This window comes from Pseudorca crassidens, chromosome 19 (genome assembly GCF_039906515.1).
Source record: "Pseudorca crassidens isolate mPseCra1 chromosome 19, mPseCra1.hap1, whole genome shotgun sequence".
Taxonomy (NCBI): Eukaryota; Metazoa; Chordata; class Mammalia; order Artiodactyla; family Delphinidae; genus Pseudorca; species Pseudorca crassidens.
The window spans coordinates 56,623,078-56,638,960 of record NC_090314.1 but is presented as its reverse complement, the minus strand read 5'-3'; the positions used below and the strand labels follow the sequence as shown (position 1 = coordinate 56,638,960).

At 61.8% G+C, this 15,883-nt stretch overlaps 2 protein-coding genes across 4 annotated transcripts in view; one reads left to right on the top strand and one right to left on the bottom strand.

The window, feature by feature from the left end:
* The first annotated feature begins 209 nt into the window (after window positions 1–209).
* Window positions 210–3,034, top strand: SPHK1 (sphingosine kinase 1). Of its 2 annotated transcripts, XM_067715680.1 has the most exons (6): window positions 210–274; window positions 550–773; window positions 1,113–1,265; window positions 1,367–1,461; window positions 1,542–1,657; window positions 1,956–3,034. In XM_067715680.1, the coding sequence occupies exons 1-6, from the start codon at window positions 210–212 to the stop codon at window positions 2,755–2,757; spliced, it is 1,455 nt and encodes a 484-aa protein (XP_067571781.1). In that variant the 3' UTR covers window positions 2,758–3,034. The 2 variants fall into 2 exon arrangements, with proteins under 2 accessions (XP_067571781.1, XP_067571780.1); XM_067715679.1 differs by lacking the exon at window positions 210–274 and having other exon boundaries at window positions 638–773.
* An 851-nt stretch (window positions 3,035–3,885) lies between these two features.
* Window positions 3,886–15,883, bottom strand: part of UBE2O (ubiquitin conjugating enzyme E2 O) — a 56,878-nt gene continuing 44,880 nt past the window's right edge. Inside the window, exons 4-18 of one of the 2 annotated variants that reach the window (XM_067715678.1) lie at window positions 14,917–15,014; window positions 14,108–14,171; window positions 13,297–13,440; window positions 12,858–12,967; window positions 12,646–12,721; window positions 11,877–12,349; window positions 11,367–11,521; window positions 11,002–11,114; window positions 10,780–10,908; window positions 10,074–10,163; window positions 8,615–9,311; window positions 8,240–8,376; window positions 6,427–6,630; window positions 6,272–6,329; window positions 3,886–6,125 (exon numbers count right to left, since the gene is read on the bottom strand). In XM_067715678.1, the coding sequence (XP_067571779.1) occupies window positions 5,455–6,125; window positions 6,272–6,329; window positions 6,427–6,630; window positions 8,240–8,376; window positions 8,615–9,311; window positions 10,074–10,163; window positions 10,780–10,908; window positions 11,002–11,114; window positions 11,367–11,521; window positions 11,877–12,349; window positions 12,646–12,721; window positions 12,858–12,967; window positions 13,297–13,440; window positions 14,108–14,171; window positions 14,917–15,014 (3,219 nt within the window). In that variant the 3' untranslated portion in view covers window positions 3,886–5,454. Of the gene's footprint in view, window positions 6,126–6,271; window positions 6,330–6,426; window positions 6,631–8,239; window positions 8,377–8,614; window positions 9,312–10,073; window positions 10,164–10,779; window positions 10,909–11,001; window positions 11,115–11,366; window positions 11,522–11,876; window positions 12,350–12,570; window positions 12,722–12,857; window positions 12,968–13,296; window positions 13,441–14,107; window positions 14,172–14,916; window positions 15,015–15,883 lie in introns of both variants that reach the window. The other variant, XM_067715677.1, reaches the window with a different exon arrangement.

Sequence of the window (15,883 nt, the reverse complement as noted above, 5' to 3'; positions counted from 1 at the left end):
CCGAGGGAGGCGGCGGCTGGCGGCCGGGCTCCGGCTCAGCTCTTGCGCGACTCCGGCGCTGCTCCCACGAGCGCTGCGCGCGGCGCCGCAGAGCCTGGTCCTTAGAGGCGCGCGCGGCGACTCCGGCCGCTCCGGAGCTCAGGGTAGAGGACACGGCGACCCGGCTGTTTCCGGGCGGGGATCGCTCGCCCCGAACTTCGCGCCCTGCGATGTCCACTCACGTTCTGGGATTTTCACGCAACTGGACTCCCCTCCTCCTGGCAGCGCCCAGGGGGTGAGGACCTGATCCCCCGGAGAGAGCCACGGGGCTCTGAATCATCGTCGGGCCGGAACCCGAGGCCCCAGGAAAGAAAGCCCCTCAGGAAGAGACCCTTTGCCTCTGGGGGTGGGAGCTCAGTTCTAGGACGGGAGCGCCCTTGGTGGCACTGGACCTCGGCTCTCAGGACCTCTCGGAAAACTAGGCGATGCCGGAGGCGCGGCTCCCCGCGCGTGGTCCCAGGACCTAGCAGGGCGCCCCCCACCTCAGGGGGCCGCTGCGGACTCCACCAGCGGTGTCTCCTCTCCCCCAGATCCGGCAACCGCAGGGAATGACGCGGGTGCCCCTACAGCCCCGGCTCCGGGCGGGGAGGGCGAGCCCCACAGCCGGCACCGAGACGCCCGCCTGGGCAGGACCGATAAGGAGCTGAAGGCAGGAGCCGCCGCCGCAGACAGCGCCCCGACAGCGCCGGGGACCCCCTGGCAGCGGGGGCCACGGGTCGAGGTTATGGATGCAGGTTTGTGGGGGCCTGGCGGGGAAGGCCTGTGGGGGGATCCCTTCTCTCTCGAGAGAGAGAGGAAGGTTGGCCCGAGTCAGGTGAACAAAAGAGGCTGGGGACGCCCGAGAGAAGCACTTTTCCCGACGAGACCGGAAGCGGGCCGAGCCTGAGCCAAGCCAAGCTGGCCGGGTGAGGAGCGCGGGGCTGCCGCTGGAGCTCCCCACCGCTGGAGGCCGCTGCCTCTGGTCAGACTCTGTTGGATCAGTTACCCGTGGGTTTCAGGCACAGCGTTTCCACCCCAGTCCCCCTGCTGTGATCGTCAGCCCCCTAGTGGCCGGTTCGGGTTTGTCTTTACAGCGGGCGGCTCCCGGAACCCGCTCCCGAGGCCCTGCCGAGTGCTGGTGCTGTTAAATCCGCGCGGGGGCAAGGGCAAAGCCCTGCAGCTCTTCCGGAGCCACGTGCAGCCCCTGCTGGCCCAGGCCGATGTCTCCTTCACGCTGACGCTCACTGGTGAGTGTTTCCCCGCGGGGATGCAGGGAGCATCCCCAGACAGGGACCCCCCACCCCCCACCGCAGCCCCCGCCGTGATAGCCGCGCTGGTCTCTCCGCAGAGCGGCGGAACCACGCCCGGGAGCTGGTGCGGGCGGAGGACCTGAGACGTTGGGACGCGCTGGTGGTCATGTCTGGAGACGGGTTGATGCATGAGGTGAGGCCCGCACCGGGAGGCTGGGCCTGGGTCGTGGGAGTGGGGTGCTTCCCAGGCTGAGGCCACCTGCGCTCCAACAGGTGGTGAACGGGCTCATGGAGCGGCCTGACTGGGAGACCGCCATCCAGAAGCCCCTGTGTAGCCTCCCAGCCGGCTCTGGCAATGCACTGGCCGCTTCTGTGAACCATTATGCCGGGTGAGAGCCCAGGGCCACAGTGGCCCTCTGTTTCCCCTTAGTGCCGCCCTACTGCCAGGCTTTCTTTTGTAAGTTACCATGCCCAGGGGTAACTTCCATGCCCTCTTCTCTGGAGCCTCGGCCCCTCCGTCTGGGGCCCTCTCCGTGACTCCAGCTGCTGCCTCCACCTGCTCCATCTGTCACTCCTGCCAACTCCCTAGGGACTCAGTGTCACTTCGCCCGCCCCAACTCCCCAGGAGGAGGAAGGGGAGGACGTGTGAGGGCTCCTGCCCGCCCCATCTGACTTCTCCCTCTGCAGCTTCGAGCAGGTGACCAATGAAGACCTCCTGACCAACTGCACCCGGCTGCTGTGCCACCGGCTGCTGGCGCCCATGGATCTGCTGTCCCTGCAGACAGCCTCCGGGCAGCGCCTCTTCTCCGTGCTCAGCCTGGCTTGGGGTTTCATCGCTGACGTGGATCTGGAGAGTGAGAAGTTTCGGCGCCTGGGTGAGATGCGCTTCACTCTGGGCACCTTCCTGCGCCTGGCGGCCCTGCGCACCTACCAGGGCTCCCTGGCCTACCTCCCTGTAGAAACGGTGGTCTCCAAGATGCCCCCCTGCCCCGCTCGGGACCAGCAGGCCCAGCAGGGCCCTGTGGACGCCCACCTGGTGCCCCTGGAGGAGGCAGTGCCCTCTCACTGGACGGTGGTGCCGGAGCAGGACTTCGTGCTGGTGCTGGCGCTGCTGCACTCACACCTGGGCAGTGAGATGTTTGCTGCACCCATGGGCCGCTGTGCGGCCGGCGCTATGCATTTGTTCTACGTGCGGGCAGGTGTGTCTCGGGCCACACTGCTGCGCCTCTTCCTGGCCATGGAGAAAGGCAGGCACATGGAGTGTGACTGTCCCCACTTGGTGTACGTGCCCGTGGTTGCTTTCCGCCTGGAACCCAAGGACAGGAAGGGTGTGTTTGCTGTGGACGGGGAACTGATGATCAGTGAGGCTGTGCAGGGCCAGGTGCACCCAAACTGCTTCTGGATGGTCAGTGGCTGCAGGGAGTCCCCACCCTCTCTGGAGCCACAGGCCTCACCCAGCTGGAGGCCACCTCCAGCGGAGCACTTATGACTCCGCGGGCCTTGCCGTGCCTTAGTCTGTCTACTTGGTTTACTCTGAGCTTAGGCCCCTCCCTCCCACCCCAGGAACTGGAGGGCCTGTCCACAGCTCACGTGGCCGGTCGGGAGGAGGAGGAAGACTCCTGGAGAAGGCTGGGAAGGATGGCTCTGCCCACCAAAGGCCAGGATGAGGTGCTGGGCTAGGAGCGTGGAGGCCACCGTGTTTGGTTTTGGGAGCCCCGGGAGCCCCACCCCCTGAATCAAATCCAAATAAAGCAACTTTCCCAGCCTACTGGTCTTATCCTAGGGGTTGGGGAGAGTGGGGTCTTGCTTCTTCCAGGGCTCTAGAATTTAACATGATGCCTAACGGTCCCTCCTGGATGGGGCAGTGCACATGCTACTGGCCCCTGGGAAGTCATTTTGGTGGTGGGCACAGGATCAGAGCTGGTCCCGGCTGCTTTTGTAGGGGTGGGGCCCTGCCCCAGTGATGATTGTGCCACATCTGGCCTGGAGCCAACTGCCTCTTCGCACAAGCAGGAAGACTGAGGCTCAGAGCGAGTGTGTCTTACCTAGGGCCACACGGCCAGCGAGTCTCAGCGGAAAGAGAAAATGCCTCCGAGTTAGGCGCACTGGGGAGAACGGGCAAGGAGCAACAGAGGTCCAAATGGCAGGCAGCTGGAGGAACCCGTCCTTGTGGGGGAGTGGTGGGCGGGGGGTTAAAAGGAAGCAGCAGGGAGGGGCAGATGCTACCCGCTCAAAGCGGGGCACCCTTTTGGCTTCAAGCCCAGGCCAGGTGCTGCCGAGTCAGCTCCCCCAGCACCTGGAAGGAGCTGAACCGGTGCAACTGGTCAGTCACAGGCCCCTGGGGGCCACGGCTACCGCTGACGCACTGCTGAAAGGCAGCTCTTGAGGAACAGGACATGGGCCCTGCTCGGAGGCGAGAGCACCGACCCACTGAACTTCTAGACCCTCATCTCCCGGCCCCCGTGAGTCCCCCGGACGGGCGGCGCGGAGGCGCAGAAGCAGGCTGGGAGGGGAAGGTGCCGCTGCCTCGAGCCTCCCCAGCAACAGGGATCTTTCCTTCCCCTGGGGAGGGTGTGTGAGGTGCCCCCGAGGGGAAGAAAGGCGACAGAGCCGGATGGATGGCAGAGGCAGGTTTAATGGTGCCACCTTGTCTTTTTTGTACATTGTAATGAGCCAAACAAAAAAAAAATGCAAGTAAAAAAAAAGTTTAATCACACCGCACTTTATACAGGTATCTTAAGCAGTAGGCATTCACATCTCCACATGAACAACGCACCGGGGAAGCGCAGCCCCGGCGGCAGTCACCCCGGGTGATCCTTGAACAAGACACCGGCTCCGGCCCCGCCCTTCCCCGCGCTGCTGCCGGCCGCCCACGCGCGCGCGGTTGCGGCAGCGCAGGTGTGGAGCCAGCGTAAGGCGGACAAGACGCATCATGCTTTGGCTTCTTATTTTGTCTTTTTTTCCTAGTAAGAGTTAGTATCTTTGCTTTTGAGATTTATTTTCTTTCAATCTTAAATATTACATACATACACCAAAATTACACAGCTGCGATGTGCTCAACGGCATCCTACTCAACTGGAGCTTCACATTATCAAACGCTTAGAAAACTTGTAAACCTCTGGGCCCGTCTCTGCGAGGGAGGAGCCTGCGGGCCGCCTCTCTCCCGCATTGAGCCTGCAGCTTGTAAGTGAAGGGCTGACAGGCCTCGCTCTCATCCTCCGGGAGAGAGGGCTGGCTCGCTGTGTTCAGGGAGCTATATGCCGCCTCCCAGCGTTAGCATTTGATAGTGGGAGGGGCACAGTCTACAGGAGGGGCCCTCGCACTTGCCCTGGCCTTGTCTGTGCTGCGGCCTCCGGGGGCCCTGGGATGGGGCTGAGCGGGGGAGCAGATGCGCAAGGCCCCGTGGGACAGGAAGAGCAAGGCACCTACAGCTGTTTCCTTCCCAGCAGCTCCCTGGTCCTCACTCCATGTCAGCGTGTGAGGGCCACCACCTCTCCTGGGGGTCACCCCGAACCCAGCCTGGTCCCAACCTCTCTTAGAGAGCGAGTTCAACAGGCCCGAAGGCTCTCCTGTGCAAATGGGCCAGAGCAGAGCCAGGAGTCTGTGACGGCAGCTACAACTCCCAAGGGAGAGTGTTGGCGCTGGGACATGAGGGAGGAGGCGGTTGGTGGTGGCAGCAGGAGGGCCTGGGACACTAGGAAGCTACAGTGGGACTGAAGAGGACAAAGGGGACCGGGGCACCGCTGGAGCAACCCACACTTCATGCAAGGCACATCCACTCGTCCCACGGGTCCGGCCCCGCGGGTCCGCACAGACCTGGGCCCCGAGTTCTCCCGCGTCAGCCCCCACGAAAGGCCCACCTCCGACCTGAGGTGGAGATGGCGAGGGAGGAAGTGCTGGGACACCCTGCCTGGGGTGACAAGTGGAAAATCAGCAACAGGGTTCAGATTTTCTTTGCCACGCGGACCCCGCTTGCTGGAAGATTGCTTGGGAACAGAAATGGCAGCATCTCAAGAAACTTCCTGCACTTCAGCATCAAACTCACCTTGGGAAGAAAAGGGCAATGGGCGGGGCTTGCACTGGGGACGGAGGAGGAAAGGGAAGAGGGGAGGTTCCAGGGGAGGGAGTGAGCAGGCAGCAGCTGGCCTCTCCCCGCAGCGGCGCTCCTTCCTCCAGGGCTGGCTGACTACTTGTCCTCCAGGCTCTCCGGCATGCCCGCCTCCATCAGAGCGGCCCGGAACTGCGTCAGGACCCCCCGGATGCTCTTGATGAAACCCTTAGACAGCGGGAAGAGGGGGAAGCCGATGTCAGGGTAGCCACTCTTCTCAGGCAAGAAGCTCCGGTAGCTCTTTCTCCGCTTCTTTGGTTTGACACTGGGTGGCACTGAGGCGTCAGGCGCTGCCTCCGAAGTCTGGTCTGTGCGGTCCCTGCTGGCTGAGGCCGGGCCCTGCGCGCCGCCCTCCGAGTCTGAGCCCTGGGAGGCCTCTCCAGGGGCCAGCCCTCCGTCCTCAGGTTCTTCTCGGCCGTAGTCTGAGAGCTCGGCCACAGCTGGCGGCTCTGGCGAGCTACTGTCCTTGGGAAGCCCGTTGGGCAGCGCTTGGGCCCTCTCCAGCAGGGCGTGGGTTTCCAGCCAGGACTCAATGCGGTTCACCAGCCGCCAGCCGCCAGTACCGAAGTGCTGCCGGATCTCCTGCTCGAAGACCTCGGGCGGCCGCCGCACCAGCTGGGTCATGGACTGCACCACGCGGATGAGCGCCATCTCGTTGTAGCAGCGACTGTTCTCATAGCCCTCCTGTAGGCCGCGGTCGCTGTCAAAGCCGGCTTCGTTGTAGTACGGTTCATTCACCAGGATTAGACCTGCGGGAGGAGAAGCCCATCAGGCCCGCCCGACCTCAACCCCCGAGAGGAGGCCAGAGCTACAGACAGGAGGTGGGGGACGCAAAAGCCAGAGTCACTGTGCCCTCCGGCAGCCCTGTCACCACCCCCGGCCCCGCCCACCGTACCTTGGATGGAGATGAGCACCTGGAGAAGGCTGGATTTGCTCGTCCACCTCTCTGTCCCCTAAAACACACACACAGTGCCATCGATCAACTCTGTCCCAGACACTTGTCCAGACTGGCCTCCCCCAGTCCTGACCAGGTGCCGGCACCGGACCCACCTTTCCAATCCAGGTGCCCAGGAGGCTGACGCACACCTTCCCATTGTCATACAGGTTGGGGTTCAGACGGCCACTGCACTGGGAGAGGTAGCAGAAGTGGGGGGGCACGGCTGGGTAGATGTTGGGGAGCTGGATGTCAAACAGGTAGAGGCCGTCCTCGTAGGGGGTGCGAGTGGGGCCCTTGATCAGGGCCGAGAAGAGGTCCTAGAGGAGGGAGGGAGGGAAGGCTGAGGTTGGCGGCGGGCTTCCACACGGGGCAGCTGGATGTGATCTTTTCCAGGGCGCTGTGCGGCTCCAGCAGGAGCAGCCCCCTGGGACTCCAGACACTGCCTGCAACAGAGAAGCTAAACGCAAACATCTCTGTGCAGACCTGCTTGGCATCTTTTAACTCCCGGCACAAAAAGAATTTTCCAAGCCAGTTTGTATCCTACCAGGTTTTTTCCTTATAAATCATTACTTGTAAGTTGCAGTCCTCAAAACAGCCCCCCACCCCCAGTGAAGCAAGCAACAATTACAACCCATCAGAAGATGAAAGAACATTCCAGGATGGCAAGGCTGCACTTGCTTTTAGGGAACTAGAAGGATCAGAGGAACTGAAGTCGGGGAAAATGCTGGGAGACCACTAGAAACTCAGGCTGTAAGTCATCGAGGAGACTCTCCACAGACACCAGAGATCCACACTGACTGTCGGGGTTGGGGGGACCATCGCCAGGGCAACGTGCCGGGTGAGCAACGAGCTGAGAGCCGGCTAGGGCCCAGGACGAGCTGGTGACGGAATCCTCGCGTGTGCTTGGGACTGGAGCCACTCTGTGGGCCTCAAGATAACACACGATTTCCCTTTCCCTCGGAGTGAGATTTGGGTAGAAAGCGAACAAAAGAGTTCTTCCACCAGCAGAGCTGAGATGGGCTGGAATTTTCAAAAGGAATTTTACTAAAACCCAAGGAAAACTAAAAGCATCATCAAGAACCTCGAGCAGCCCTGACCACGCACGTGCTCCTGGCCCTGCCCTGGGGTTTCTGGCCACCTGCAGGCCCATTTCAACAGTGCCTCTCTTTGTGGTCCCTTTCCTTTGGCCCCTTCCTCCAGGCCTGGGCTGGAGCTGAGGCCTCACTCGGACCCAAATTCAGTGTCTCACATGGTGCCTGGCACACAGCAAGGCCCAGTGAAGGTCTGCTGAACAATAAGGTGGCAGATGGACCACGCTCGCTCATTCCTGGAACAAACAAGGAGGCGCTCACACGCCTCCACCAGCATGACTCAAAACACGGGGCCCAGGTCACAGAGAAGTGGCAAATGGAGTGTGACGTGGCCACGGGAGGCTATACTGTCCTGTAGCTAAAAAGCAATGACCTACATCAGTAGGTCTCAAAAATTACCCTGTTGACTGAAAAAAAAAAAAGTTATAGATGATGCGTATGATGATGTGCTATTCGTGTAGAAGAAATCCTACAAGATAGGCTGGTTTATGGCGATGCACGAACACGTAAACACAGAAGTAGATCACCAAGAAGGAGACCCATGAAACTCCTGAAGTCATGGCCCCTGGGGGCAGGGTGAGGATTGGTCAAAGGCAACTATGACTTTTTCTAAAATGTTCTAATTTTTCAAAAAACGAGAGAAGAGTCAGGTGATCATTACAATCTTAAGCTAACTTTTAAAAGGACGACCATCTGGTCTAGACGCACGCGTGGGACTCTTGCCAGCCGTGCGGCTCCCCCGGCGGAGCCTGTCCTGCCCCGTAGGGAGTCGCCGAGGCTGCAGCCTCTCGGGCGCCCGGCGGTCCCCAGGCCCGGCCCGCACCCGGCTACTTGCCATTCTGTCCTCGAAGGTCTTGACCATGATGCCGTCGGGCAGCGAGGTGGCCAGCAGGGCCATCTCCTTCCGCACCGTGCTGAAGAACTTCTTGGCTTCTGGAGGCTGGAACTCAATTTTCTTAAAAGAGTGATTTGCTAGAGGGGGAAAGAGAGTGGTCAGTTCCTCAGGGCGAGGCCTGGGAACTCCACCTGGAGGTGCGGCGGCCGCTGGGAGCGCTCCCCCAACAGGTGGATGAACCCACATGCTCCCTGCCCTCCTCTTCTGGCATGGGGACTGGTGCCCAGGCCAGGGAAACGGCTCCCCCGCCCTGGGCGGCAGCCAGGGGCCAGCCACCTGGCCTCCAGATCTGGAACACACACGGGGCGAACTCACAGGGCGCGAACTCCAGCACCGAGAAGACCTCGCCCTTGGCGCTGGTGAAGGTGACCCCGGGCTTGCCGCCGCACTGCTGGCAGAGCACCGGGGTCTCGCTGGGCCACTCGGCCTTCACAGGCGACTGCCCCTCGGGCTTGTCCTCCTTGCGCTCAGTGTCTGGCACCGCCTCCATCTTCTCCTCCTCTGCGATGGCCACGTTGTCCAGGGTCTTCTTGAGGTTTTCCTGCAGCTTCTTGATGTCGTCCAGAAACTTCTTCTCCCGCGTCGGCTTCTCCGGCTCTGCCGTGGGGGAGGTGGGCGAGCCCGTCAGAAGCTGCTCCACGGTCATGTTCTTGAGGCTCTCCAGGATCTTGATGGCCTCTTTCAACTCCCGGAAGCTCTTCGGGGGCCCATCCTTGCCCGCCTTCTCCATCAGCCCAGCCACAGGGGTGGCCATGGCCACGGCTCCCTGGATGGCGGCCGTGGCAGCCTCCTCGCTGATCACCACTCCCTTGTCCTCCTCGGGGGCCGCTGGCTGCTCGGTGGCTGGGATGGGGGGCTCCTCTATCTTGGGGTGCTCGTCCTCCACCAGCCCATTGTCTGTCTCCCAGCTGTCACTGTCATCCTCCCACTCATCCGAGGACGCCCCACTGGTGCTGCCTTCCACCGAGTCATAGTCTGACTCCTCGATCTCAGACTCGATGTTGTACAGGTGCTGGTGGGGGAGATGGGGCGCGGGCCATTCAGGGGCGCTCTGCCAGGACCCCAACCCTCAGAGCTGATGGCGCCCTGAGGCCTCGGCAGCCACGCCACCCTTCCTCCCTTTCCTGCTCTGGCCTCCGCAGCTGGGCCTCTGTGCTTGGTGGGCCCTAGGCCCCTGAGAGGCACCTCCGCTGCCCCAGCCCCACCCACGGGCCCAAGGCCCAGCCAAGGCCTGTTCCAGCCTCCTGGCCGCTGAGTGCACTTGGTCAGCGCGGCCGTGTCACAGCCTGTTCCCGCCCCTGGAATGGCCTCCTGGACGAGGGGTGAGCCCCTTCCCCACCCCACGTTGGTGCCAGGAGAGGGGAGCTGGGGTGTGAGCATCAGCTCAAACAAGGGAGCGAAGAAACAGCGTCAAAAACAGCCCTGCCGCTCAGAACCCATCTGCTTTCTCTCCCTGATCTGTGAAAGTTTTCCTAGAAGTGTTGGTGTGAAGGCTCTGTTTCTTAAAGGAAGCAACCTGTGTTTTCTTACCACAGTGGACGGGGATCCAGGCAGATCTGGGAGGTCTGAGAAAATCTACACACGACTGGCAATCCAGCTGTAGGCTGCCTCTCTGCTTTCCCGACTCTCTCACCCCGGGGCTCTGGGTGTAACACTGCCTTTCCTTTCCCTGAGACCTTCCTCCCCCAAAGCAGACTCCCTGGCCAGGAAGATCTGAGCTCCCGGCCCGGCTGCCACGGTCTGGAGCCGCGAGGCGGGCTCTGCAGGGGCTCACCTGGGGCAGGATGATGGTCTTTGAGTTATCAGCCCACACCACCTCCACCTTGCTGCTGACGTCCACGCGGGCGACCTGGCCGACCGACGGCTGCAGGGCAAATGGGACAGGGTCAAAGGTGCAGCTCCCCAAGGGTGAGGGCAGGGGCAAGGCCATGAGAACAGAAGGGATGTGGGCACCAGCCAGAGACCACCGTGAGTACCTCGAGCACGGGACCCTTTGGTTGAAACACCCCCAATGCTCACTGTCCACTGAGCCCCCCACTCACTCCCTTCCTGCTCACAGCACCCTGGTCTCTCCGGGCTTCCAGCCTCGGGACTCTCGTCCCCACTCTTCCTCTGCCTGGAATCTGCCCAACCCCACCCCGTGTCCCTACTTGGGCTCCAGGGCGCAGCTCAGACGCCACCTCCCCAGGCCTCTCCTGTGCTCCTGTAGCGCCTGACACCACGCTCGTGGCGCGGAGGACAGGAATGGGCTTCTCTAATAGGCCCAGGGAGCAGCTGTGTGAACGAGGCCTGAGCCCGGCAGGCAGGTGAGTCCTCGTGCAGGTGCTCGGACTGAGCGGCCCCACTGCCGGCAGCCGCTCTCCTGGGGAAGGCGCTTGGGGTGGACACGCAGCCCAAAGGACTTGCAGGTCTTGGCTCCTGGTGCCACCTGGTGGCACCATCATGTACTGCAGCTGACGCACAGGCCAGGGCGCACGTACCTCATCCTCCCTGTGAGGCCCTCCATCCTCAGTGTTGCCAATTCGGATAACAATATCGGTCGTGCGGAACCGAAAGTCAGGGTGATCGGCAATGTCGTAGACGCTCACATCTTCCTCCTCTCCAATCAGCTGGGAAAGGATGGGTGGTCGTGAGCCCAGGGGCCCTACATCCAGCCCACCAGAGCCCACCCTGAAGGAAACGTGGGGGCAGCACACGCTCACCTCCACGTCGTCCCCACTCGGCCGCAGCTTGAACCACTTCACCATGCAGGTGCGGCCCACGTGGTCCCCAGACTGCACCACGCCATAGACAGCAGGGTCCGGACAGCTCTGGACTGGGGACCCAGCGGGGAGGGGGGGGGGGGCGCATGACTAGCTAAGGCACCCTGGTGGTGCCACCTGCCACCCACCCACCCACCCACTGCACGTCAACCACAACGGGGCCCAGAACCCACTGCTTCCCTGGCTCGGTCAGTGCAGGCCAGAAAGGCTCCCCGAGTCTTCAGAAGAGTGAGCCACCATCCAAGGGGAGTGTCCTTGATGCCCAGACCTCTCGCCCCTTCTTCCCAAGCCCCACCCGGCGCTACCTCGCTTGTCCACCACGAAGTCTCCAGGGCAGAACTCATTGTTGTCCAGGTGGTGCACAGGGAAGAGGTCGTTGGAGCGGACGTTGCACTCCACGGAGCCGTCCTGCCACATCACGTCTGCTGAGGTCATCGTGGTCACCACCTCCACCGCCACCCTGCAGGGCAGGACCAGTGAGGAAAGGGCAGCTACGCTCTCTACCCACCGCCCCACCTCGCGGGCTTGGTAACCTGAAACCCTGAGCATCAGGCAGCAGGGAAGAAACAAGTCTCCCCACCAGGCATCTCCTCCGGGAAGGGGCCCCCGTCCCGCCCTCTCCCACTCCCAGATCCCTCCTTCCCACCCGGCCAAGCCCAGGCACCCAGGTCATCTCGGCTGGGCGCCCCTGAGCCTTCGTGGGGCCTGCAGACCACGAGCGCGCCCACGAGCACGCGAGCCTGGGTGTGCATGCGTGTGGGGGCGGGGCGGGGGCAGGACACCCGGCCGGGAAAGGGAGGCGCCCCTGAGCTCACCTGTCCCCCGGCTTGAAGTCCCGACTGATCTTATTCTTCTTCCTCTTGTGTTTCCGCTTTAAGTTCTTGATGGACAAGGGGATGCTCTTCTTGCGACCTGCGCCGCTGCCGCTCTGGGAGGAGGTGGTGGAGCTGGCGGAGGAGGTCACCGAGCTGCTGTCGTCTGTGTCGTCGGCGGCCTCGTCATCGGCGTCCTGCTCGGCCGAGTGCAGCCGGTCGTCCCCGCCCTCCTTCAGCAGGAAGGGGGGCAGCTGCTCGCCCCCCTCGTGGGCCTCTTCGGGGCCCTCGTCCTGCATCTCCACGGGGCTGGCAGACCCATCGGGCGTCTCCTCGGGGCTGGCAGACCCTGCTTCGCTCTTGGCTTTGGCCGCCCCCTTCTTGCCTGTGTCCTCCACGGAATGGTCCCTGGAGCACCGGGAGTCCGGGGAGCAGGACATGATCCTCACAACCTGCTTCTTCAGGAGGCGCTTCACCTGCGGGGAAGGAACGGGGAGGGCGGGCGCTGTGGAGAGCCGGCTGACGCGGCCGGACCCCAGGCAGCTCGGTCTGAGGGGTGACAGCTGTACACACCTAACTGGCCTGCAAGAGTCATCAGGGCTGCCCCCCAAGGCCTAAAGCACAGACCTTCCTGCTGTGGAAATGGCTCCAGGCCAGTTCCTCAAACGCCCGCCAAGCCCCAAGCCCGAGGACATACCTTCTTGGCCACAGAGCCCTCCCCCTGGGCGCAGTGTTTTTCTGGACATTCACAGGCAATCCTGGCCGGCTCTACCTTGGCTGGGAAGACATACAGACAGCGCTCCCCGAGCTGCCGCTGAGCATGGTCAAAGCATCCGAGACGCTTCACCCTGGGAGGGGAGGGAGGAGAGGCAGGGGCTGGGCCAGGGGTTTCTCAGCCCCGCGCACCCGTGCCCACGGCCCAGAGACTTGCTTGGGGACCGCCCCTGGGGGCGCTGGAGCGGGTGGCGCACTGGAGCCGCTCACCTGCCTAGGTTTTCCTGGGTGATGACAGAGGGCGGGGGGCTGACGCTGTCCGTGCCCCCTGGACAGAAGCTCTTGGTAATCCACGTGACCTTCAGCTCCACAACCTGCACCTGGGGGTGGCGGGCGGGACAGGGCCACGGTCAGCAGGCTCTAATGCCCTCTCTTTAAGCAGCTGTCCGGAGCCCACTTGCCCCCAGAGCAGGAAGCAGGTCCTCATCACGGGGCAGCACCAAGTCTGGACACCCCCAGAACAGGCCCAGCCCAGGGGTCACTCACTGCGGCCTCCTCACCTCCAGTCAGGGCCCAGAGGACCTGCCACTCTCCACCCTCCCACCTTGCTCGGCCCGGGTTCCCTTGGTCCTCAGAGCAGCCCCACCCCAGATGAGGCAGCGGGGGCGGGAGATCCAGGGCCTCCCCCCCGTCCCGCCCCCACCCCTACCTCTTCGACCAACACGCGGAACTTGCTCTTCGTGCTGAGCACGGGCTTGACCCCTGACAGCCACTGGACACTGGAGAAGATCTTGGCAGGGCCAATGAGCACCTGGCCTGGGTAGAAGCCGTAGGAATCATCAAAGAAGAGACCCTGCAGGATTGGGGGCCAGAGAAAAGTCCCCGTGAGCACTGCCTCCTCAGGGGAGGGCGCTCTCCATACCCGCACCCCCTGCTCTGTGCCTGGCTCCCGCTGGCCCCGCACCTCCAGCTCCACAGCCCCTAAGGCTCCGGAGCAGCACCTCCCAGACCTCAGGTGCATACAAGTCACCAGGGATCTTACTGAAATGCACGTCTGACCCATTCTGCTTCCAAGCCCTCAGGCCACAACAATGCTGCTGGTGCAGGGGAGGCACTTTAAGGACTGAAGCTCCAGAGGACAGGGGTCCCCAAACCTGCTTAATCACACACACTCCCCTAGTATTCTTATTGACAAACTGTGTCATGTACTACTGTTCTAAGATGTCAATTGCAGTAAAATACTGCATACGCGCTAAGAAAACAGGAGATTTAAAAAGGATGAGATACAAAGTTAGCAAAAGGCAAAGAAAGGTCCTACTGCTTTCCGCCCACACCCAAACTTCTATACCTTTGGATACACACCGCCCCTTTTCTAGGAAAGCAACGGCGCAGAAGCAGTGGTTAGCCTGGGTCAGCTCCAAGCTCTCTGCTGAGAAGTCCCTCCTGCACAGCCCAGGGGCTGAGGAACATGAGATGAGGGGCCCCCCACCCCCCAGGATCCTTGGGTGGAGCCAACGTACAGAGTCGCTGACGTGCGGGCAGACGTCGTAGAGCTTGGCACCATCCTCTGTGTTCATGGAGCACCTGCAACAGGGCACAGGGGCTTGGTTGGCACCCGACACAGTGCCTGAGTCTTAGGGGAGGCGAGGCAGCCAGGACCCCTTGTGGTGCCGGTCAGGATCTAAAGGGCTTGTCCAGAGGTGTCAATACGTCCGCCCCCCCCCCCCAAAATAGGCAATTCATCCTCCGCCCACACCTCAGCCCCTGCACTGGTACAAGGAACTCTCCTAAAACAAACAAGACTCTACCCCCAGATCTGAGCGTTCACCACCATTAAGGTGCCTAAAATAAAGCATCAGCTCCTCTCGTGTGTCCTAAATGATAATGCAGCTCTCCCGAAGCCACGGTACAGCCTAGACCAGAAACTGAGCCAGAGAATCAGGCCGGGCTGACAAGGAGACCAGCCCAGGGTCAGGTCCTGAGACTCGGGGCCCCGAAAGCCTGCAGGCCCTGGCACGGCCCTCGAGGAAGTGAGACAACAGCCCCTGCCCCCCTTCCCGGGCTGCCCCCCTTCGCGGGCCGCCCCACCGGACGGGCTCCTCCGCGGGGAGATCAACAGCCCCTGCCCCCCTTCCTGGGCCGCCCCGCCGGACGGGCTCCTCCCGGACGGGCTCCTCTGCAGGGAGGTCAACAGACCCTGCCCCCCTTCCCGGGCCACCCCACCGGACGGGCTCCTCCGCAGGGAGGTCAACAGCCCCTGCCCCCCTTCCCGGGCCGCCCCGCCGGACGGGCTCCTCCCGGACGGGCTCCTCCGCGGGGAGATCCGCACCTGGCGCCGTTGGACAGCTTGAGGATGATCTGGTTCTTCAGGTCGTAGACCTTCCCCAGCCAGCAGTCATAGGCGATGTAGTCCCCATACATGAAGGGCTGCAGATCAGGGGGACAGGGCCGTGAGAGGTGGCCGATGACACTGGTGTCCAGGGCACCAGTTCCTCTTGGCCGCACAGACAGGTCCGACCTAATAGCTGCTGCAGCAGGCTTTCCCCCGAGAGTCCAGCTGCACCCCAGCTCCCCTCCCACGCAGAGGCAGAAGCTTGACGGCGTCCCAGGGACACAGGACACGTAAGTGAGAGCGGGCTGGGGAGGGTGGTTATACAGACGAATAAGTAAAGTGATTTAAGCAAATAAATAACTCAACTGAGGATATCGAGAGCCAAGTCTCTCACTACTGGGGACGGCACTCACTGATACAGGAACAGGGAGGGCAAGAGAGGAGGGACCTGAGGAGCTGGACTGGGGCTGGAAGGATCAAGACGAACCCATACATCTTACACACACAGAACAGGCACGGACGTATTTAGACGTGTGTGTGTCTACCTATGTACACATACATGTATTCCCCCGTGTTGCCCTGAATAGGGCCTAGCAGCGGTTAGCACACCCAGCGTGCATCCAGACCTTGGCTTTTGAAATACCATTTTCTGAAAGGAACCAGGGCTCCCTGAAGAAACAGCTGACTCTAGGCTGGATGAGAAAAAATACAAGATGGAAAGAAAGTGTTTAAAAAAAAATGGTGGGGATATGTCAAAAGGACACACATGTCAGCTTGAAGGGGATCCGACTGGCCAAACGTGGGATCATTCAAGCAACAAAACAAATAATGACAGTAATAGGTTATCACCAACTGAATAAAACAGGAATCTCTGCATCCATACTGATGTAAAAAATGAATAAATAAATGGGACAGAAAGTACAGCTCTTCCATACAGCAGATGCCAAACTGATAAAAACAAGTA

Bases quoted from the DNA above. Each gene is read 5' to 3' on its own strand.
- SPHK1 (XM_067715680.1), top strand. From the start codon at position 210: ATGTCCACTCACGTTCTGGGATTTTCACGCAACTGGACTCCCCTCCTC. The intron at 774-1,112 runs GTTTGTGGGGGC...TTGTCTTTACAG, and splicing joins GGTCGAGGTTATGGATGCAG to CGGGCGGCTCCCGGAACCCG. The intron at 1,462-1,541 runs GTGAGGCCCGCA...GCGCTCCAACAG, and splicing joins GAGACGGGTTGATGCATGAG to GTGGTGAACGGGCTCATGGA.